The 21,510-nt window shown below is 43.7% G+C and overlaps 1 protein-coding gene across 4 annotated transcripts in view; it reads left to right on the forward strand.

The window, feature by feature from the left end:
• sbno1 (strawberry notch homolog 1 (Drosophila)) overlaps nt 1-21,510 on the forward strand; it is a 171,729-nt gene that overhangs the window by 91,953 nt on the left and 58,266 nt on the right. For all 4 annotated transcript variants that reach the window (XM_068054523.1, XM_068054524.1, XM_068054522.1 and 1 more), the window contains 7 exons: nt 996-1,093; nt 3,050-3,201; nt 4,554-4,739; nt 6,510-6,683; nt 6,884-7,047; nt 18,657-18,788; nt 18,865-19,000. In XM_068054523.1, coding sequence (XP_067910624.1) covers nt 996-1,093; nt 3,050-3,201; nt 4,554-4,739; nt 6,510-6,683; nt 6,884-7,047; nt 18,657-18,788; nt 18,865-19,000 — 1,042 coding nt within the window. The remainder of the gene's footprint in view (nt 1-995; nt 1,094-3,049; nt 3,202-4,553; nt 4,740-6,509; nt 6,684-6,883; nt 7,048-18,656; nt 18,789-18,864; nt 19,001-21,510) is intronic.

Raw genomic sequence — 21,510 nt, forward strand, 5'->3', positions numbered from 1 at the left:
CAAAATAATTCGTTGGCAGTGAAAAGCTCTGAGATGTGTTGAGCTAGTGAAAGGCCTCTTCAAATTCGTTTGTTCTTTCAGTTTAGAGAAGAGCGTGGCTGATAAGGGAGTCAACTGTGCCCTCTTTTTCATAGCTGTGGCACTTCAGTACTCTAGCCGCTGGCCACTGAAAGCGGCAATTTGGCTGAAGATCAGTATTGAGACTTGCGATGACAGCAGTCCTGGATTGTTGTGGCTTGTTAGTGTACTTTTTGAAAACAATTTGATGAGTAATCAAATCGAAACTATTCACGTTTTTATGGGCTTTTTCATTAAAGTAGAAGGTATACTGTGCTTTCATACCAGTGAAATTTACTTTGAGGTGACTGTGCGCAGTTTTTTCATCCTTGGGATATGGGGTTGAATCTAATCTAGGATTATGGGATAAAAGTCTCTGTTCATTGTAAGTGCCCTGAATGAAAAGAATTTTGTGATGTAAACCTATTTACTAGTGAATGTGAATCTGCAAAAAAAAATAACTGAACCAACTCTCTCGGGTTCTAAAATCTAAGCTGGTGTGGACAATGGAACAGATATGGGTGCTGTTCTTAACTGGGGTTAAAGCATATTGTTGGGACAGAATAAAGAAAAGTTTGCTGAGATAAAAACAAGAAATGCTGGAAATACTGAGCAGGTTTGGCAGCATCTGTGGAGAGAGAAGCAGAGTTAACGTGTCAGGTCAGTGACCCTTCTTCAGAACAAGCATTTCTTGTTTTTATTTCAGATTTCCAGCATCTGCCATAGTTTGCTTTTATTTTAGAAGTCTGCTGCAAGTCTGGCCTGCACTGTACCTGACTTAATACTGGCACAGTGGCAAAAGTGGATGAGTTCCATTCCCCAGCATTGAGACCTTGACAAATGCAAACACCAAAGAAAGAAATTGGAAATTTTACAGACAGCTGTGAAGTAAAATGATGTAACCTGTTCTAATAGCTTTATTTTGGAATTACTTTTAGTGCGTCGTTATTGGTTTACAATCCACTGGAGAAGCAAGAACTCTTGAAGCCCTGGAGGAGGGTGGTGGTGAACTGAATGATTTTGTTTCTACTGCTAAGTATGTTTACACAGTATAACTACCTGTAACTAAATTTTCAACAATGTTTTTAAAGGCATCAATAGCTCTATTAATTCCTACAAAAAAGTGTCAAAAACTATAAACTGAAATTCTCTTCTGTATAAAGGAATATGGGAGTTATTCTGTCTACTTGAGATTTTATTCTGCAATCATTTCAACTGGAATTTCATTTGCTGTATGTGCTTCTATACATAAATAACTGATGCGAGAGAAAAACTTTGTATAAAGAGTTGAGGGCCAAGGTTAGATTTAATGGCTGCTGCATTTGCCTTCATAATTTCGTTAATTAGCCTTTAGGATCTCCTGCTGGTGTGATCAGGCTTTATATAAATAGATTTAGGGAACGGTAGCAGAGTGGTAATGTAACTGGACTAGTAATCCAGAGGCCTAGACTAATGCTCCCACAGCAGCTGGAATAAAATGCTAGTCTCATTAATAATCGTGAAACTACTGGATTGTTGTCAAAAACCCATCTGTTTCACTAATGATCAGTGGAGGAAATCAGCCGTCCTTACCCAGTTTGGCCTATCTGTTACAGCAACATGGTTGGCTCTTTAACTGCTCTTGGAAATGGCATAGCAATTGTATCAGACCGCTACAGAATAGCGCACTGGGTGTACCTACACCATATCGACTGCAGCAGTTCAAGAAGCTGGCTTACCACTACCTTCTCAAGGGCCATTAGGGATGGCAAGGCCTTGCCAGGGAAGCTCACATCCCAAGCGTGAATTTTTTAAAAAACATACTTTATAAACGTTCTAAAGAAACAGCGGGCATGTAAATATAAGGAAGATTTTCGAAAGCTGTTCACATTGAAGCACAATTTTGTTTTTTTTAAAAATAGTTTTGCATTAAAAGATTCATTTCAACATTTTCTCCTTGGCCCATGAAAAACCTTTGAACATTTTATGTCTTTGCTGGATTACTGTGGGTTTGTTAGGACAATTTATGAATGCCATATAGTTGTGGTGTTTGTGATCATTATTGCAGATAACCTGTACGAACATGAAAAAAAACATGCCATTTCATATATTGAAACTACATATCTTTTTTCCCCCCAAAGTTTCCCTAATGCTATATATGGGGAGATTTGAAGCCCACATGAGTGGTCATTTGAAAGTGCACTATTGCCAACAAGCTCTTCCAAAGAAAGACAGACTTGTATATATGTAGCAGCTTTCACAATTTCAGGATGTCCCAAAGCACTTTCCAACCAACTGAGTACTTTTTTGAATTGTATTCACTGTTGTAGGAAATGTGGCAGCCAATTTGTGTATAGCAAAAGAAAGATCGTATGGTACTTCAGTTTCTAAACAGAAACCCTGGCAACAATTTCTTTGATACAAATCCATGAAGTTAATCATTACCAGCTGGTGTTTTTGTAGCTTGAAGTGTCTAGATATGTGTTTTGTTCTTAAATTATGTATTTAAAAACAATTTATTTGTTCAAGGCTTTCTCCATGGTGGGATAAGTCAGCCACACAGACCAGGAAAAAACCCATATTTGATCTGTGCTGTGTTTGCTAGTCTCAGCCAGGGCAGTTGTTGCCACTACAGTTAGCCTAACTGTTGAAGGACTAGGCAAGAGCATTGTGTGTTCCCACCCTGATCATCATTCACCAACTCCTCTTGGAAAGCACATGGATTTGAATTCTGGAAGACAGGACAAATCGCCTGCCCAACTCACTGAAGGCTGGCAGGTGTATAATCGCAAATTGGAGCTGATATCCGTAGAACTAGTCGTGCTGGGAGGAAACTTCAGATATTTTCAGGTTGAAGAATGCAGGACAATCCTTTAAAGCCTCTTGTAGAATTGAGTTGATTAGTTAATATATGTAGATAAAAATTTAATATTGGTTCTACATAATTGACAGTTCTCAGTAAGCACTAACAAACAGCTGTTAACTTAAAATGTTTTTTTTAAAATCATTTCAGAGGAGTCCTTCAGTCTTTAGTTGAGAAACACTTCCCAGCACCTGACAGAAAGAAACTGTACAGTTTGTTGGGAATAGATATGAGTGTGGCCAGCAATCATGACTCTCCCATTGACAGTCCATCAAGACAGAACAAAGGAAAAAAACGAAAAGGTACAACCTTCCTTGATATTCATGCTGCTGATTGTGATGCTGATCACTTCATCCCATGTGCCCACTTTCTTCCATGAAGAACATGGTAGTTTGACATGCAAATATCCTGTGGCTGCTAGCAGGAGCACAGCAATGACAAAAGATAATTCTCTCTGAATGTAATCTAAATTGATTTGTTAAACCATTTCCAATAAAAATCAATCTGAATACGTGTGTATACCTAGATGCTGCAAATTTTGTCACTAAGATTTTTGGGTTGAGTGTAACTGATATTCCCATAAGCGCATTTCACATTTCCTATTTTCCAGTTAAATAGTGTGACCATGGAACCTTCGTTGCATACTGGCTACTGTAATCTCATGTCTCCATGTGTAGAGAAGGTGAATTGAAAAGCATCAGCAAGACAAAAATGTAAACCAAAATAAATGGACAGCAGACAGCTTTCGCCATGAAATCCAACGATTCCCTATCACTTATATGAATGTCAAAGAAAAATCAGTTCTTCTGTCGTTCCAGGCGAAAATTTAATTTTGACCTAGTTGTTCTGAGGACGACTTGCTCTGCCTGCCTCTAGTAGAGGCTGTAACATGCGTCAGCCTGTGGTATTTGGAGAGAGAGACAAAGTTAGTTCTTTGCTCCTCTGTCAGCTCTGTGGAGGCAATTGGCCCATCAATCTGTCAAAGTTACGTTCCTCCCAGGAATGTGGGAGCTTATGGTGATCATTTACCTGTTTAGCTCATTTAATTATCTACTGGGCATACTGAAGGAAAATCATTTTATCAGAATAATGCGTATTGCTTATAGAATTACATTATGATCCCCATTATCTCAGGCTAAAGCACCATGCAAACAAACAACTGTTCTGCCTCTATACTAGCTGACATTGACTCCCTGTCTGAAGTGCTATAAAAAAAAATTCACATTCTCCTTTAAATTCTTCTGTGGCTTTGCCCCACCCTACTTCTGCATTCTCCTCCTGTCCTATCTCCCCTTTTCTCCTCTTCCCCCACCCCCTCAAAATGCTCCACTCCTCTAGCCTATGTATTGCCTTCCCTCACCCCACTGTTGGTGTTTGAACCTTCAGCAACCTGGGCCCTAATATTTGGAATTCCTTTCCATCATTGCAGATCTCTTCAAAACCCATCTCTTGGTCTAAACCTTTCACAAGCTCCTTGTCTTTCCTTTCTTGGCTGGGTATCTGTTTACTTCACACCTATCTGCAGCATTATGGACTTTTTTTTTCTTAGAGATGAACCTGATAGGTAGCTTTCTACAACTAAGTATGCTTGTAAATTCAGGAGGTAGTCTGCTAGTTTGTTTTACAAGGCACCTTTGAAAATTTTGTTTCTTAGCTAATGAGGACAAAAGGGAAGCAAAAAAGCCCCGCAAGAGCAAAGGTCTTGCTGGGAGCAGCTCTTCAGAGAGTGAGTCTGAAGTATCTGAAAGTGAAGGCAGTGATGAAGAAAGCTTTCACTCCGTCAGTTCTGGCGACGATGACTTCAACCCTTTCAGAGATGAATCTTCCGATGAAGAAGATGGTAAGTTGGTGAAAATGGCAGATGTAACTTTGAGGTTGAAAAAAGCTCTTAACATTGGGCAGCTAGCAGACAATTTAAAGCCTACAGTATGCAACTTGCATAATATCTTGACCATATCAACCAACATTCCAGGATATTTTATAACAAGGTGGGACAACTTTGACACTGAGCAGAAATTGGTCATAGTTAGGGAGATGGTAAAAAGAGGCGTGAAGGGATAACATTTGAGGCTTCTGATGGTGTGATAGCTGTCAGTTTAGATTGAGTTTAGGAGTGAAAATTCTAGAGTGGCTACACAGCTGCAGGCTGCCACCACAGTTGGTGTCTGTTGTGTCATAGTTATACAGCGCAGAAACAGGCCCTTCAGCCCACCGTGCCCATGCCGGCCATCAAGCACCTAACTATTCTAAGCCCATTTTCCAGTCTTGTATGCTATGGCGTTTCAAGTGCTCATCTAAATACTACTTAAATATTGTGAGTGTTCCTGCCTCTGCCACTTCTTCGCAGTGCGTTCCAGATTCCAACCACCCTCTGGGTGAAAAATTTTTTCCTCAACTCCCCTCTAAACCTCCTGGTTATTGATCCCTCCGCTAAGGGAAAAAGTTTCTTCCTATTTAACCTATCAATGCCCCTCATAATTTTGTATACCTCAAATCATGTACCCCCTCAGCCGTCTCTGCTCTAAGTGTGGGAACAAGGATCTCATAATTGGCCAGACTCAAAATTGAAAAGTGCAGACTGTTATTCAAATGTGAAGGCGGTTTCAGAGGTAGACTGAGGTCATTGAATGATTTGTTGGGGAGGTCTTTGATGTTGAATGGAGAGTCATTGCTGATGCACAAGTTGGTGGTGATGGTGGTGGAGGGTGGTGTAAGCAGGACATAGTACAGAGGTAGCTATTATTGATGTGCAAATTATGGTCTTGCTGAGGGCTTAGATGTGAGATTGAAATTAAATTCCAGGACAAAGAACAAAGAAAATTACAGCACAGGAACAGGCCCTTCGGCCCTCCAAGCCTACACCGACAAGTGGGGTAATAATTCAGGGTGTGCTTTTTATGAAGGGATGCAGTTTTGAAAAGGAAGAGATGATGTCTAGTTGATTTCTGTGAGAATTGGCTAAGGAGAGGTAATGGTCATTAAGGATATCAAAGCTTGTTTGAGTCATGAAGATCACTTTGGCTACATAAAAGAAATTCAAGTGTACTGTGGGGTGTGATGAGGGCTCAAGATGGGATAGATGGTGCAGCAGGATAGTGAGTGGGTTTAGAAGATCTGTGTTTTGCACAGAAAGTAGTCCATGTTTTTCTCTGCATCAGAGAGGAGGATGGAAGGAATGGGAGAGTGAGCATGAAAGGAGGTGGGATGTGATGGAAGAAATTCAGGGTTGTATCAAGAGCAAGGTAAACAAAGTAGCTTTTGAGCGCAAACAATGAACAGATGACTGGCGTGAGTTGGGAGAAAGATGTGTGCTGGCAAGGGTACCAAGGAGTTTTCTCTGGGTTGGTGGGTAAGGATAGAGGGGTTATCAGAGGCATAGTGAGGGAGACAAATGAGCTGAGGGCTTTTCATGGCAAGATTGACGGGATACCATGGTTGTGTGGGGGAAAGTTAACTACTGAGGTTACTGAATAATTATTGGTGAAGCCCTAAGCCAATTTAAATATTTTTACTGTTAAGAAATCCACAGGTGGTTCAGCTTCCTTCTGTTTTAGTGAGTGCTCGATTTCTTCGTTGGCTGTTGTACATTTTTTTTTACTGTTTCCAATAGATCCTTGGTTAGTGAGGAAGGATCGCAAGAAAGACAAAGACAAGAAGAAGAAAAAGAAAAGTATTGATCCAGATTCTATCCAAAGTGCCTTACTAGCATCCGGCCTCGGATCAAAAAAGCCCAGTTTCTCCACCACTGCAGTCAGCAGCACAACAAATAATGCACTTCCTTCAGGTACAAATGTTGGAAATGTAAAAAATCTTCACTCAGTAATAGTGAAGAATTGAAATCTGATTTGGTGCAATGTTCAGTATTAAGTGGAAATGAGACTGGCATTAATATTCAGGCTGAAGACTTCTAAATCTACTTAAAATTCTCAAGTCCTTTCCTACTAATGTGAATTAATTTTTTCCCCCTAAAAATAAAACCCATAGGTAACAGCAGCCATAGTATTGCAGCCAGCCAGGATGCAGTAGAAAGAGCCCAACAAATGAAACGAGAGTTGCTTGAGAAGCTGGAGAGGCTTGCTGAGGATCTGCCTCCCAATACGCTGGATGAACTAATAGACGAGCTTGGTGGTCCAGATAATGTCGCAGAGGTCAGTCAAAAAAAAAAGTATTCTGGGAAGGTTTGTATATTTACAACAACAGGACTTGCATTTATATAGTGTTTTTAATGTAGTCAAATGTCCCAAGGCGCTTCACAGGACCTTTTTAAACAACATTTGACCAAGAATAGGTTTTATGAAATGTCTTACAGGAGAGAGGGTCGAGAGGCAAAGGGAATTCTAGAGTTTAGGTCTAGGCAACTGAAGGCACAGCTGCCAATGTGGAGTGATGTAAACTGGGAATGCGCAGGAGGCCAGAATTGAAGGAGCGCAGACATCTTAGACTTGTGCGGCTGAGGGAGGTTACAAGATTGGGAGGGGCAGTGCCATAGAGGCATTTGAAAAAACATCAGAATTTTACATTTAATTCATTGCTGTACTTGGAATCAATGGAGGTGTTGGTGAGGTAGAGCTGGGCTTCATCAGTGTCCATGTGGAACCTGAAGTGTTTGCAGATTTTACTGGCAAGGGCAGAATATCGTTGAGAAATTTGGGGGAGGGGATGGTGGGGGTTGGCGCAATGGTAAGTATATATCCTTGAGGGAGGCACCAGAGGTAATGGAGTAGGAAGAGAAGCCATTGTATTCAAGGATACAAAGTGTTCAAAAAAGCAAGGGTAGGGAAAAAAATGGGAGGTGGGGTAGCAGTCCTGATTAAGACAGACACTGTATTGGAAGGAGAGTATGTCCTTAAGCGGACAAGGACAGAATCCATTTGGTTAGAGATGAGAAACAAGAAAGGTATGATCACGCTACTGGGGGTATTCTATAGGCCTTCAAATAATAGAAAGATAGAGGAGCAAATCAGCAGTGAAATCAGATGTGCAAGAAATAGAGTGGTGATATTGGGTAATTACCCAAATAGAAGGGCTACAAGGAATGCAAAAACGGGATTACAATACATGTATGTAAATACACAGTGTAGTGAATAAGGTTGGTGAACTACAAGCCCAAATAGCAGTATTGGGAATATGATGTAGTGGCAATAACCGAAGCGTGGCTTTAAAAGTGTGAGGGCGGGTCGCTTAATGTACAAAGAAAAGATAGAGAAGGAAAAAAGAGAGGTGGGTGGCTGTGCTGATTAGGGAAGACATTGTAGTGTTGGAAAGATCTCCTTGAGGGGGCAAGTGCAGAGTCCATTTGGTTAGAGTTGAGAAGGAAAGGGGTATTCTCTAGTCCTCCAAATAGTGAGAGAGATAGAGGAGAAAGAGGGAAATTACAGATGTGCAAGCATGATAGAATGGTGATATTGGGGGACCTTAATTATCCAAATATCAATTGGGATAATTTGAGTAAAGGGAAAGGAGTGGGAGGAATTTTCTCAGCCCAACTAGAAAGGAGGCATTGCTGGATCTGGTGTTGGGATGTGAGGTGGGCCAAGTGGAACAAGTGTCTGTCTGGGAGCACTTGGGTAAGAGTGTTCATTGTACCATAAGGTTTAGAATTGTAATGCAGAAAAGCAGGGAATGATATAAGATAGAATGTCTAGATTGGAGGAGGGCTAATTTCAATATAATGCAGTAAAAAAGGCAAATGGTATGTTGGCCTTCATAGCGAGAGGATTCGAGTACAGGAGCAGGGATGTCTTGCTGCAATTATACAGGGCCTTGGTGAGGCCACACCTGGAATATTGTGTGCAGTTTTGGTCTCCTTATCAGCGAAGGTTTACCGACTGATTTCTGGGATGGCGGGACTGACGTATGAGGAGAGATTGAGTCGGTTAGGATTATATTCGCTGGAGTTCAGAAGAGTGAGGGGGGATCTCATAGAAACCTATAAAATCCTAACAGGACTTGACAGGGTAGATGCAGGAAGGATGTTAGTCTAATAGGCTGCTCCGCCATTCAGTAAGATCATGACCATAATCTTCCAAACTTCTCTCAATACGGGGGAGGTGCCAGAGGATTGGAGTGTGGCAAATTTGACACCTTTTTCAAGAAAGGGTGTAAGTAAGGAGAGTCATTGCAACTACCGACCAGTTATTTTAAAATCAGTGGTGGTGGGTAAGGTTTTAAAAACAATCATGAGGGGGGAAAAAAATCAACAGGCACTTGGAGAGGTTTAAGTTGATTCAGGGGAGCCAGCACAGATTTGTAAAAGGCAGATCATGCTTGATTAATCTAATTGAATTTTTTGTTGAAGTAACAGAGAAGGTTAATGAAGGGAATGCAGTGAATGTTGTCTACATGGATTTCAAGAAAGTGTTTGACCAAGTACCACTTAAAAGGCTGGTTAACAAAACTGAGACTCATGGAATAGGAGAGTCAGTGCCCAATTGGATAAAAAATTGGCTCAAGGACAGAAAACAGCAAGTTGTGTAAATTGATTTTCGGACTGGAGGATGGTACAGTGGTGTTCCCCAGGGTCAGTGTTAGGACCATAACTTTTTTTGCTATATATAAATGACACGAATCTTGGAAAACAGAGTTTCAAAATTCACCAATAATACCAAACTTGGAGGTGTGGCAAACAGTGAGGATAATATGAACCCCCTGTAGCAGGACACAGGTTAGCAGAATGGACAGACAAGTGGCAGATGGAATTTAATACTGACAAGTGTGAGGTGATGTATTTTAGCAGAAGGGATCAGGTGAGGCAATATAGATTTAATGGCACAGTTTTAAAGAGTGTACAGGGACAGAGGGACCTGGGTGTGTATGTGTGTTGATCTTTGAAGGTGGCAGGACATATTGAGACCGTGGTTAGCAAAGCATATGGGATCTTGGAATTCATATCGAGACATTGATTACAGAAGCAGGGAAGTTTAGCTGAACCTTTAAAAGCTCTGGCTAGGCCCCAAGTGGAGTATTGTGTCCCATTCTGGTCACTAAGCTTTAGGAAGGATGAGGGTGCAGAGGAGATTTACCAGAATGGTTCCAGGAGTGGGAGATTTTGGTTACAAGGTTAGGTTGGAAAAGGTGGTTACGTTCTCCCTGAAGCAAAGGAAATTGAGGTGAGATTTGATAGAGGTGTACAAGATTATGACGGGATTAGATAAGTTAGACAAGGAAAAACTGTTCCCAGTAACATGGTACATGGACTAGGGGTCACAAGTTGAAGGTTTTGGGCAAGAGATGAAGGAGGAATGAGGAAGAACTTTTTTACGCAGCGAATGGTAATGACCTGGAACTTACTGCCCACAAAGATGGTGGAAGTGAAGACTATCAGTAATTTCAAAAGGAAATTGGATGGGCACTTGAAGAAATAAACTTCAGATTTCGAGCCAGGGAGTGGGACTGACTAGATTGCTCTGTGGAAAGCTGACGAGGACTCGATGGGCTGAATGGCCACTTTCTATACTGTAAACGGCTATGACTGTATGGCAAGTGTTGACTGAGATGTTAGAGTAAAGGGTAAGGAAGGGGAGCAATTTCTCGAATGTGTTCAGGAGGACTTCCTTGACCAGTCTGGTCTCAATCTAACTAGGAATGAGGCATTGCTGGATCTTGTGCTGGGGAATGAGATGGGCCAAATGGAGCAAGTGTCTGTTCGAGATCACTTGGGTAAGAGTGATTATTGTATCATGATCAGATTAGTAATGGAGAAGAGCACGGAATAATTTAAAGTAGAATTTCTAAACTGCAAGAAGGCTAACTTCAGTGGGTTGAGAGGGGATCTGTACACAGTAAAATGGGACCAAAGACGAAGGAAAAGCTGTAATGGAACAATGGGTGATCTTTAAGGAGGTGTTTCAGGTGCTGGCTAAGTAAATTCCAACAAGCTAGGGGAACTAAAGCCTGGGGTCCTTGGATGATGAGGGTGAGAGAATATGATGAAACAAAAAAAGCAAGAACCAGGACATATATAGTAAGTTGAGTGGGGACGTGAAGAGGAAAATAAGACTAGCAAAGAGAGAATGCAGATAAATGACAATTAACATAAAAGGGAACCCAAAAATCATAAGCCATAGCACAATAGAAAAGTTACAACACAGAAAGATGCCATCCAGCCCATTGTGTCTGCGCTGGCCGAAGAAACTAGCCGCCCATTCTAATCCCACCTTCTAGCACCTGGTCCATAGCCTTGCTGGTTACAGCATTTCAGGTGCAGGTACCTTTTAAAATAATTGAGGGTTTCTGCCTCCACCACCGATTCGGGCAGAAAATTCCAGACACCACCACCCTCTGGGTGAAAATGTTTTTCCTCATATCCCCTCTAATCCTTCTACCAGTCACCTTAGATCTGTGCCCCCTGGTAATGGACCTCTCTGCTAGAGGAAACTGGTCCTTCCTGTCTATTCTATCTAGGCCTCTCAATTAAGTCACCCCTCAGCCTCCTCTGTTTCACAGAAAACAACCCTAGCCTATCCCACATAAATAGTAAGCAGGTAATAAGAAATGGAGTGTGTCTTATTCGGAGCCAAGAGGGTGATCTATGTTTAGAGGTGCAGGGCAAAGCTAGAATACTTAATGAGTCCTTTCCAGTTTGTAGCCTTGACTCTGGTTACGCAGCATTTCACTGCAAACAAGAGCTGATGAAATGTTTTATTACCTGCACCCCCTTCCCCCTCCCCCCTTGCACCCCATTCCCAGCTCCCTCCTTACACCATCTTCCCCTCGCGCCCCCCTACCAACCCCACTGCCTTGTGGGCGTCTCAGGAGAGACCAAGGCTAAGGGAGTAAACCCTAACACAAAATCCGGAGCGGAACTCCAAAGGCGGTCATGTGTCACCTTTGGCATGCTTCCGGCAGTTCCTGCAGCCATACTGGTGCCAAACGTCGTGCTCTGCACTCCTTTGGACCCCACCAGGAAGGCCGAGAGTGGGGTTTTGATGCTTGGGCAACTCACAACCTCCATACATCTGCCCAGGCATGCGCCATGGAGAGGCCATCCCATAGTTGCCTCACAGCGACCAAAACAACACGGAAGGCAGCAGTTACGGGTTATAAGTCCAGCTCAATTGGCGTAGAGATTGGGCGCCACGGGTTGCCTTTGTCGGTGGGAGAGGTCATCGCATCTCACTGGACAGCTACCGCCCGCCTCAACCAGGCAGCCCCCGGTCAGTAAGGTTCTGTCCTGCCACAGTCCACCTGCTTCAATGGGTGCTTGGAGCTCAGGGTTATTGCCTGACAAATGGACTGCAACACCGCACCAAACAGCACGACAAAAAAAGGAAAGAAGGTTCCATCTTGCAAAACGAAGGGCTGGTACATCAGATATGTGTCCTGGCCTGTCGGAAGTCCTAACACAAATCAACGATTCTTGGAAGACTGTCATCATTAATAACGAGCTCAGACTCAATGTGGACATTGCAGCATTTCAGGGAACACTCCTCCCTGCGAGCGGATCTCTAAGAGAGCAAGACCGCACCACCTTCTGGAAGGGTAGGGATCCTGAAGAACCAAGACAGCATGGAGTGGGCTTCGCCATCAGAAACTCTTTGCTCAGCATGACCGAGCCACCCTCAAATGGCTCGGAACGCATACTGTCCATCCGACTGTTCACCGCCTCTGGTCCAGTACATCTACTCAGCATCTATGCTCCAATGCTCTGCTCCACACCTGAAGCTATGGACCAGTTCTGTGAGGAACTCCATAATATCATTAGCAGTATCCCCAATACCGCACACCTGTTCCTGCTCGGGGACTTTAATGCCAGGATTGGGGCCGACCATGACTCATGGTCCTCCTGCCTTGGGCGCTATGGCATCGGAAGGATAAATGAGAATGGACAGAGACTGCTGGAGTTGTGTACCTATCACAACCTCTGCATCACCAACTCGTTCTTTTATACTAAACCCTGTCACCAGGTTTCTTGGAGGCACCCAAGATCACATCGTTGGCACCAGCTGGACCTCATCGTCACAAGGCGAGCCTCTTTAAGCAGCGTTCAAATCACACGCAGCTTCCACAGTGCGGACTGCGACACCGACCACTCCCTGGTGTGCAGCAAGGTTAGACTCAAACCAAAGAAGCTACATCACTCCAAGCAGAAGGGCCGCCCGCGCATCAACACGAGCAGAATTTCTCATCCACAGCTGTTACATAAATTCCTAAATTCACTTGAAAAAGCCCTTCAAAACTCTCCTGCAGGGGATGCAGAGACCAAGTGGGCCCACATCAGAGACGCCATCTATGACTCAGCAATGACCACCTATGGCAAATGTGAGAAGCAGAATGCAGACTGGTTTCAATCTCACTTTGAAGAGCTGGAACCTGTCATAGCCACTAAACGCATTCCACTGTTGAACTACAAGAAAGCCCGCAGCGAGTTAACATCTGTAGCATTTAAAGCAGCCAGAAGCGCTGCACAAAGAACAGCCAGGACATACGCGATGCCAATATCATCACCCTCTATAAGAACAAGGGTGACCACGGTGACTGCAACAACTACTGGCAGCACCTATGCAGTCATATTCAGCTGGCCTCAGACACCGGAAACATCAGAGGAATGTATGATGGCATTAAGAGAGCTTTTGGGCCAACCATCAAGAAGATCGCCCCCTCAAATCTAAATCAGGGGACACAATCACTGACCAACGCAAGCAAATGGACCACTGGGTTGAGCACTACCTAGAACTGTACTCCAGGGAGAATGTCACTGAGACTGCCCTCAATGCAGACCAGCCTCTACCAGTCATGGATGAGCTGGACGTACAGCCAACACAATCGGAACTCAGTGATGCCATTGATTCTCTAGCCAGCGGAAAAGCCCCTGTGAAGGACGGTATTACCCCTGAAATAATCAAGTGCCAAGCCTGCTATACTCTCAGCACTCCATGACTGCTTTGCCTGTGCTGGGACGAGGGAGCAGTACCCCAGGACATCCGCGATGCCAATATCATCACCCTCTATAAAATCAAGGGTGACCACGGTGACTGCAACAACTACTGAGGAATCTCCCTGCTCAGCATAGTGGGGAAAGTCTTTGCTCGAGTCGCTTTAAACAGGCTCCAGAAGCTGGCTGAGCGCGTACACCCTGAGGCACAGTGTGGCTTTCGTGCAGAGAGATCCACCATTGACATGCTGTTCTCCCTTTGACAGCTACAGGAGAAATGCTGCGAACAACAGATGCCCCTCTACATTGCTTTCATTGATCTCACCAAAGCCTTTGACCTCGTCAGCAGACGTGGTCTCTTCAGACTACTAGAAAAGATCGGATGTCCACCAAAGCTACTAAGTATCATCACCTCATTCCATGACGATATGAAAGGCACAATTTAGCATAGCGGCACTTCATCAGACCCCTTTCCTATCCTGAGTGGTGTGAAACAGGGCTGTGTTCTCGCACCTACACTGGGATTTTCTTCTCCCTGCTGCTCTCACATGCGGTTTAAGTCTTCAGAAGAAGAAATTTTCCTCCACACAAGATCAGGTGGCAGGTTGTTCAACCTTGTCCGCCTAAGAGCGGAGACCAAAGTACGAAAAGTCCTCATCAGGGAACTCCTCTTTGCTGACGATGCTGCTTTAGCATCTCACACTGAAGAGTGCCTGCAGAGTCTCATCGACAGGTTTGCGGCTGCCTGCAACGAATTTGGCCTAACCATCGGCCTCAAGAAAACGAACATCATGGGATAGGACGTCAGAAATGCTCCATCCATCAATATTGACGACCACGCTCTGGAAGTGTTCAAGAGTTCACCTACCTAGGCTCAACTATCACCAGTAACCTGTCTCTCAATGCAGAAATCAACAAGCGCATGGGAAAGGCTTCCACTGCTATGTCCAGACTGGCCAAGAGAGTGTGGGAAAATGGCGCACTGACACGGAACACAAAATTCCGAGTGTATCAATCCTGTGTCCTCAGTACCTTGCTCTATGGCAGCGAGGCCTGGACAACGTATGTCAGCCAAGAGCGACGTCTCAATTCATTCCATCTTCGCTGCCTCCGGAGAATCCTTGGCATCAGGTGGCAAGACCGTATCTCCAACACGGAAGTCCACGAGGCGGCCAACATCCCCAGCTTATACACTACTGAGTCAGCGGCGCTTGAGATGGCTTGGCCATGTGAGCCGCATGGAAGATGGCAGGATCCCCAAAGACACATTGTACAGCGTGCTCGCCACTGCTATCAGACCCACCGGCCGTCCATGTCTCCGCTTTAAAGATGTCTGCAAATGCGACATGAAGTCCTGTGACATTGATCACAAGTCGTGGGAGTCAGTTGCCAGCGATCGCCAAAGCTGGCGGGCAGCCATAAAGGCGGGGCCAAAGTGTGGCGAGTCAGAGACTTAGCAGTTGGCAGGAAAAAAGACAGAGGCGCAAGGGGAGAGCCAACTGTGTAACAGCCCGACAAACAACTTTTTCTGCAGCACCTGTGGAAGAGCCCGTCACTCTAGAATTGGCCTTTATAGCCACTCCAGGCGCTTACCCATTGTCTCTCTAGACAAGGAGGCTAAAGAAGAAGAAGAGGAGAAGCCACTCCAGGCGCTGCTTCACAATCCACTGACCAGCTCCAGGCGCATACCCATTGTCTCTCGAGGCAAGGAGGCCAAAGAAAGAAGACTTTGTATTGGCCTTCAGTAAGGAAGAGGATGCTGACAAAATATCAGAAGAAGTGGAGATAGTAGAGGTAATGGTTGGGGTGAAAAGTGATGGGCAGGATTTACTGCTAAGGCTGGCTGTGCCTGGAATAGCTAAGTCACCTGGTCCGGATGGCTTGCATCCCAGGTTGCTAAAGGAACTGGGGGTGAAGATAGCTGAAGGGCTTGCCATCGTCTTCCAATCTTCCCTAGATATGGGGGAGGTGCCAGACGATTAGAGAATGCCACATGTCTCGCCCTTATTCAAGAAAGGGTACAATGACATTGCTATTAACTGAAGACTGGACAGTTTATTTGTAGTAAGTAAGGTTTTAAAAAGAATAAAGGGAAAAATCAACAGCCACTTGGAGAGGTTTGTGTTATTAAGGAGAGCCAGCATGGATTTGTAAAAGGCAGATCATGGTTCACTGATAGAATTATTTTGGTGAAGTAACAGCGAAGGTTGTTGAAGGGAATGCAGTGGATGTTGTCTCTGGATTTTAAAGCCTTTGACAAAGTACAACATAAAAGGCTTATTATCAATATTGGGGTTCATGGAATAGGAGGGTCAATATCAGTTTGGATGTTTTTAAAAAGCGTTGGGGCAGAAAACAGCGAGTCACGGTAAATGGTTGCTTTTCAGATTGGTGGATGGTAGACCGTGGTATCCCCAAAGGTCAGTGCTGGGGCCACTGCTTTTTTTGATGTATATAAATGATTTTGAATATGGAGTAAAATTTCAAAATTTGCCAATGATACCAAACTTGGAGGTGTAGCAAACAGTGAGGATGATACTACAGTGAAGACAATACGAATCGACCAACAGGATATCGACTAGCAGATCGGGCAGCCAAGTAGCAAATGAAATTTAATCGAAGTGTGAGGTGAGGCGATTTGGCAGAAGGGATTAGGGAGAGGCAAGATAGACTAAATGGCACAGTTAGAAAGTGTGCAGGGACAGAGGGCCCTGGGGATTCATGTGCATGGATATTTGAAGGTGGCAGGACATATCGGGAGTTTAAGTAGCAAAGCATATAGGATCTTGAGCTTCATAAAGGTATTGAGTACGCAAGCAGGGAAGTTTTGCTGAACCTTTGTAAAACTCTGGTTAGGCCACAACTAGAGTATTGCGTCCAGTTCTAGTCACTACACTTAAGGAAGGCTGTGAGGGACCTTGAGAGGGTGCAGAAGAGATTTATCTCAATGGTTCCAGGGATGGAGGATTTTAACTACAAGGTTGGAGAAGCTGGGGTGGTTCTCCTTTTAGCAAAGATGATTGAGGAAAGATTTGATACATGTGTACAAGATTATAACAGGTTTGGGTAAAGTAGACAAAAGCTGTTCCCATTAGCTGATGGTACAAGGTCTAGGTGACACATTTAAAGTTTTTGATCAGAGCTGTAGGGGGAATGTGAGGAAGAATTTTCTAACGCAGCAAGTGGTAATGACTTTGAACTCGTTGCTTATAAAGGTGATGGAACTGGCGATGATGAATGATTTCAAAAGGAAATTGATGGGTACTTGAGGGAAATAAACTTGCTGGGCTATGGGGAGAGAGTGGGGGAATGGGACTGACTGGATTGCTCTGCAGAGAGCTGGCATGGACTCAGTGGCCTGAATGGACTCCTGTGCCGTAACGACTCTGATTCAAGGTGGTGATCTGACTGTGGGTGGGTAGATATAAATGGAACCAGGCAAGAGCAGTCCCCACCCAGCTGGTGGAGAAAAGGCATGGAGGAAGGTGGTGTGGTCAGTTGTGTCAAGACTGCAGACAGGTCACCTTTGCTACAGTCACTTAGGATGTCATTTGTGACTTTGATCAGGCCTTTTACTGTGGCGGGGTGGAAAGTTGATTTGAGTGAATTTAACAGTTGTGCAAAAGATGGGCACGGATTTTGGGAGCACATTCAAGAACGTTGGAGATTGGGTGCTAGTTAGCAAGGATAGAGGGGTCATGGGTTGGTTTCTTGGAGAGGGATGATGATTGGAAATTTGAAGGGGAGAGGACAGCAGAGGACATGGAACAGTTAACCATGAATATTTAGAACGTGTTAATATTTCAATTCTTAAAAATATAGAGGCATTACATAACTTGTTCTTGCAGTGAACCTTCATTTTTATGGTACCATTGTGCAGATGGCAAGCTGGCATAAGAACACAAATTGGAGCAGGAGTAGGCCATTTGGTTCCTCAAGCCTGCTCTGCCATTTAATAAGGTCATGACTGATCGGATTGTGACCTTAACTCCATTTTCCTGCCTTCACCCTATAACCCTTGACTCCCTTGAAGATCTAAAATTTGTTCAACTCAGCCTTGAATATATTAAATTACCCAGCCTCCATTGCTGTCTGGGGAAGAGAATTCCAAAAATTAATGACCCTTAGAAGAAATACCTCCTCATCTCAGTCTTAAAAGGGAGACCCCTTATTTTGAAACTGAGCCCCCTAGTTCTAGATTTCCCCCACAAGGGGAGATATCCTCTCCACAGTGATGTATATCTGCCTTTTGGTGTTTTAATATACTCAGAAGTAGCTTAAAGTAGTATGAAAGCAAAGAGGTGCTTTCTCTTTTCCAGCATTTTCTGTTTTTATTTTCGCTTAAAATAGTTCCTGCTTCCAGTAACCACCTGGCTGCTTCTCCTGACTGCAGGAAATACTGATGCCCATTGCCATCCCATTCCTCTGTCACCCTCTTGGACTGCTTGAGAAGACCCACCATCTCAAGAAAATTAGGGCCATTGGCATCCACATTCAAAGAATAGTTTATTAAAAAAACAGCCCCGTGAAACAACAGGATTTGCACTGCACGACTGACTCAGTTTTGCCTATTTCCTCCACCCCCTGCCCCAAAACCCATTCTTATGAAATACTTAATTGTATTCCATTATTCATATGGTACCAACATTAGTAATTTCATAAAATAACTGTATACTTTGGCTAAACGTATCCTGTTTGGAAACGTTATTCTGTTTTGTCATTGAAGTTAACAAGATTCGATTTCCTGAAGTCATAAAAATGACTAAGTTTTTGTTCAGGCCTCTGGTTGAGTTTATTTAGGTCAGCGCCTAATTTGATCTGTTCAGATGATGTCCCTTTAACTGAGGTGTTTTTGACTTGTTTAATTCTAACTTTGTTTCCTAGATGACAGGCCGGAAAGGTAGGGTTGTGAGCAATGATGATGGCAGCATATCGTATGAATCTAGGTCAGAACTCGATGTTCCTGTAGAAATCCTCAATATCACAGAAAAGCAGCGGTTTATGAATGGAGAGAAGGTATGAAAAATTTCAACCATTACTTTCAGAAAGGAAGTTGTGCGTACAGTAACAAACTATCCTATTTGCTTATCAGAATATTGCAATCATTTCGGAAGCAGCCAGTTCTGGCATTTCATTGCAAGCAGACCGCAGAGTTAAGAACCAACGACGGCGAGTGCACATGACCTTGGAGTTGCCTTGGAGTGCAGACCGTGCCATTCAGCAGTTCGGTGAGAAAAAAATGAACTTTTGTTTATTTCCCGAATCTTTGTTTATTTTTGTAAATCTTGGTGTGGTTTAGCAAATAGTGTATTTTAGACAGTTAGAAGTTATTGCAGAGGGACTAAGGCCATTTAGGAGTGATGTCAGGAGGCATTTTTTAATGCAAAGGGTGATTTTTAAAAAAAAAATTGAGGCAATTACAATTTTCAACTGAGATTGAAGTTTTTTGTTTTTTGCTTTTCTTGATGTATATTAATGACGTAGACCTTTCTGTATAGGGCACAACTGCAAAGTTTGCCAGTGATACAAAACTTGAAAGCATTGTGAGGTGTGAGGAAGATGGTGTAGAACTTCAAAAGGGCATAGGCAAGTTGGTGGAATGGGTGGACAGGTAGCAGATCAAGTTCAATGTGGAGAAATGTGAAATGATACATTTTGGAAGAACATGGAGAGACAATATAAAATAAAGGGTACAATTCTAAAGGGGGTGCAGGAGCAGAGGGACCTGGATGCATATGTGCATAAGACATTGAAGGTGGCAGGACAGGTTAAGAGAGCAGTTGTTAAAGCATACAGTATCCTGGGCTTTATTAATAGGGCCGTAGAGTACAAGAGCAAGGAGGTTATGTTGAACTTGTATAAGACACTAGTTTGGCCTCACCTGGAGTATTGCATCCAGTTCTGGACGTCTGACTTTAGGAAAGATGTGAAGACGTTAGAGAGCGCGCCGAAAAGATTCATGAGAATGGTTCCAGGGATGAGGAACTTTATTTATGAAGATAGATTAGATAAGTTGGGACTGTTTTCCTTGAAGAGAAGGCTGAGAGGAAATTTGATAGAAGTATTCAAAATCATGAGGGGTCTGGGCAGAGCAGATAGGGAAAAACTGTTCCCACTCTTGAAAGGATTGAGAACGAGAGGGCACAGATTATCAAGTAATTGATAAAAGAAGCAAAAGTGACATGAAAAACTTATTCCCACAGGTTAAGGTATGGAACGCCGTGCCTGAGAGTGCGGTGGAGGCAGGTTCAATTGAAGTTATATGAAAAGGAAGAATGTGCAGGGTTAAGGGGAGAAGGCAGGGGAATGGCACTAGATGAACCGCTCATTCGGAGAGCCAGTGCAGATGCAGTGGGCCAAATGGCCTCCTTTTGCGCTGTAACAATTGTGATTCTGTGATATTAAAAGAAACGGCCCAAAAGTGGGTAAATAGAGTTGAGCTACAGATCAGCCAGGATCTAATTGAACGTTGGAGCAGGCTCGAAAGGCTGAATGGCCTACTTGTGCTTCTGTGATTCTACTTGTGATTCTATGGTTGCATGTGGGCTAAGGATAATAACAAAATGACATGAATATACTGTATACAAGTATACATGTATACAAGTGCTCAGATCAGGAAATGTACTGATGTTTTACTGTGACATCGTTCAAGAAAAAACTGTCAGACTTATGTAAAGTTTATCTACAGCCTAATCAAGGTCTATCACATGCCTATTGCTATCGTGCAAGTGGGCTGTGGTAACTTGATTCTGGGAGTTGTGTGTCGTTATCTTGCTCAAGGTCAGCTTTAAAACTTCTACACAACTAAGCTGAGCACAAGTTAGAAATAGCATATTGTTTACTTTGACGGCTGGCTTTGAACAACTGGCTGTCTGCACATTAGTGGGAAATTGGGGTCGTTTATGTTAAAACAGATGAGGTTACAGCATGATTTGATAGGGTTGGAACAGAGTAGATGGATGCATTGATTTGAAGGGGGCTTAGATATAAGGCTAATTGCAAGAAATCTAGGACACAGAACAGTCCAAACTTTTTTTACACAGGCTCTTGAGGCAGGAGAACACAGTTGAAGCAGAGACCATGTCATTTTTGAAAATGTGTTTGTGGGATGTGGGCATCACTGGCTAGGCCAGAATTTATTTCCCATCACTAACTGCCCTTGATGTGGTGGTGAGCTGCCTTCTTGAACCGCTGCAGTCCTTGGGGTGTAGGTACACCAAAAGTGCTGTTAAGAAGGGAGTTTCAGGATTTTGGTAGTGAAGGAATGGTGGTATAGTTCCAAATCAGGATGGTGTGGCTTGGAGGGGAACTTGCAGGTAGTGGTGTTCCCAGTCATCTGCTGCCCTTTACCTTCTAGGTGGCAGAGGTAGCAAGTTTGGAAGGTGCTGTCAAAGGAGCCTTGGTGTGTTGCTGCAATGCATCTTGTAGATGGTACACACTGCTGCCACTGTGTGCAGTGGTGAAGGGAGTGAATGTTGAAGGTGGTGGATGGGATGTCAAAGTGGCCTACTTGTCCTAGATGGTAAGCTTATTGAGTGTTCTTGGGGCTGCACTCATCCAGGCAGGTGGAGAGTATTCCGTCACACTCCTGACTTGTGCCTTGTAGATGAGCAGGCATTGGGAGACTGGAGGTGAGCTACTTGCCGCAGAATTCCTAGCCTTTGACCTGCTCTTGTAGCCACTGGATTTATGTCGCTGGTGCAGTTCAGTTTCTGGTCAATGGTAACCCCTGGGATGT

Source organism: Heterodontus francisci, chromosome 23 (genome assembly GCF_036365525.1).
Source record: "Heterodontus francisci isolate sHetFra1 chromosome 23, sHetFra1.hap1, whole genome shotgun sequence".
Taxonomy (NCBI): domain Eukaryota; kingdom Metazoa; phylum Chordata; class Chondrichthyes; order Heterodontiformes; family Heterodontidae; genus Heterodontus; species Heterodontus francisci.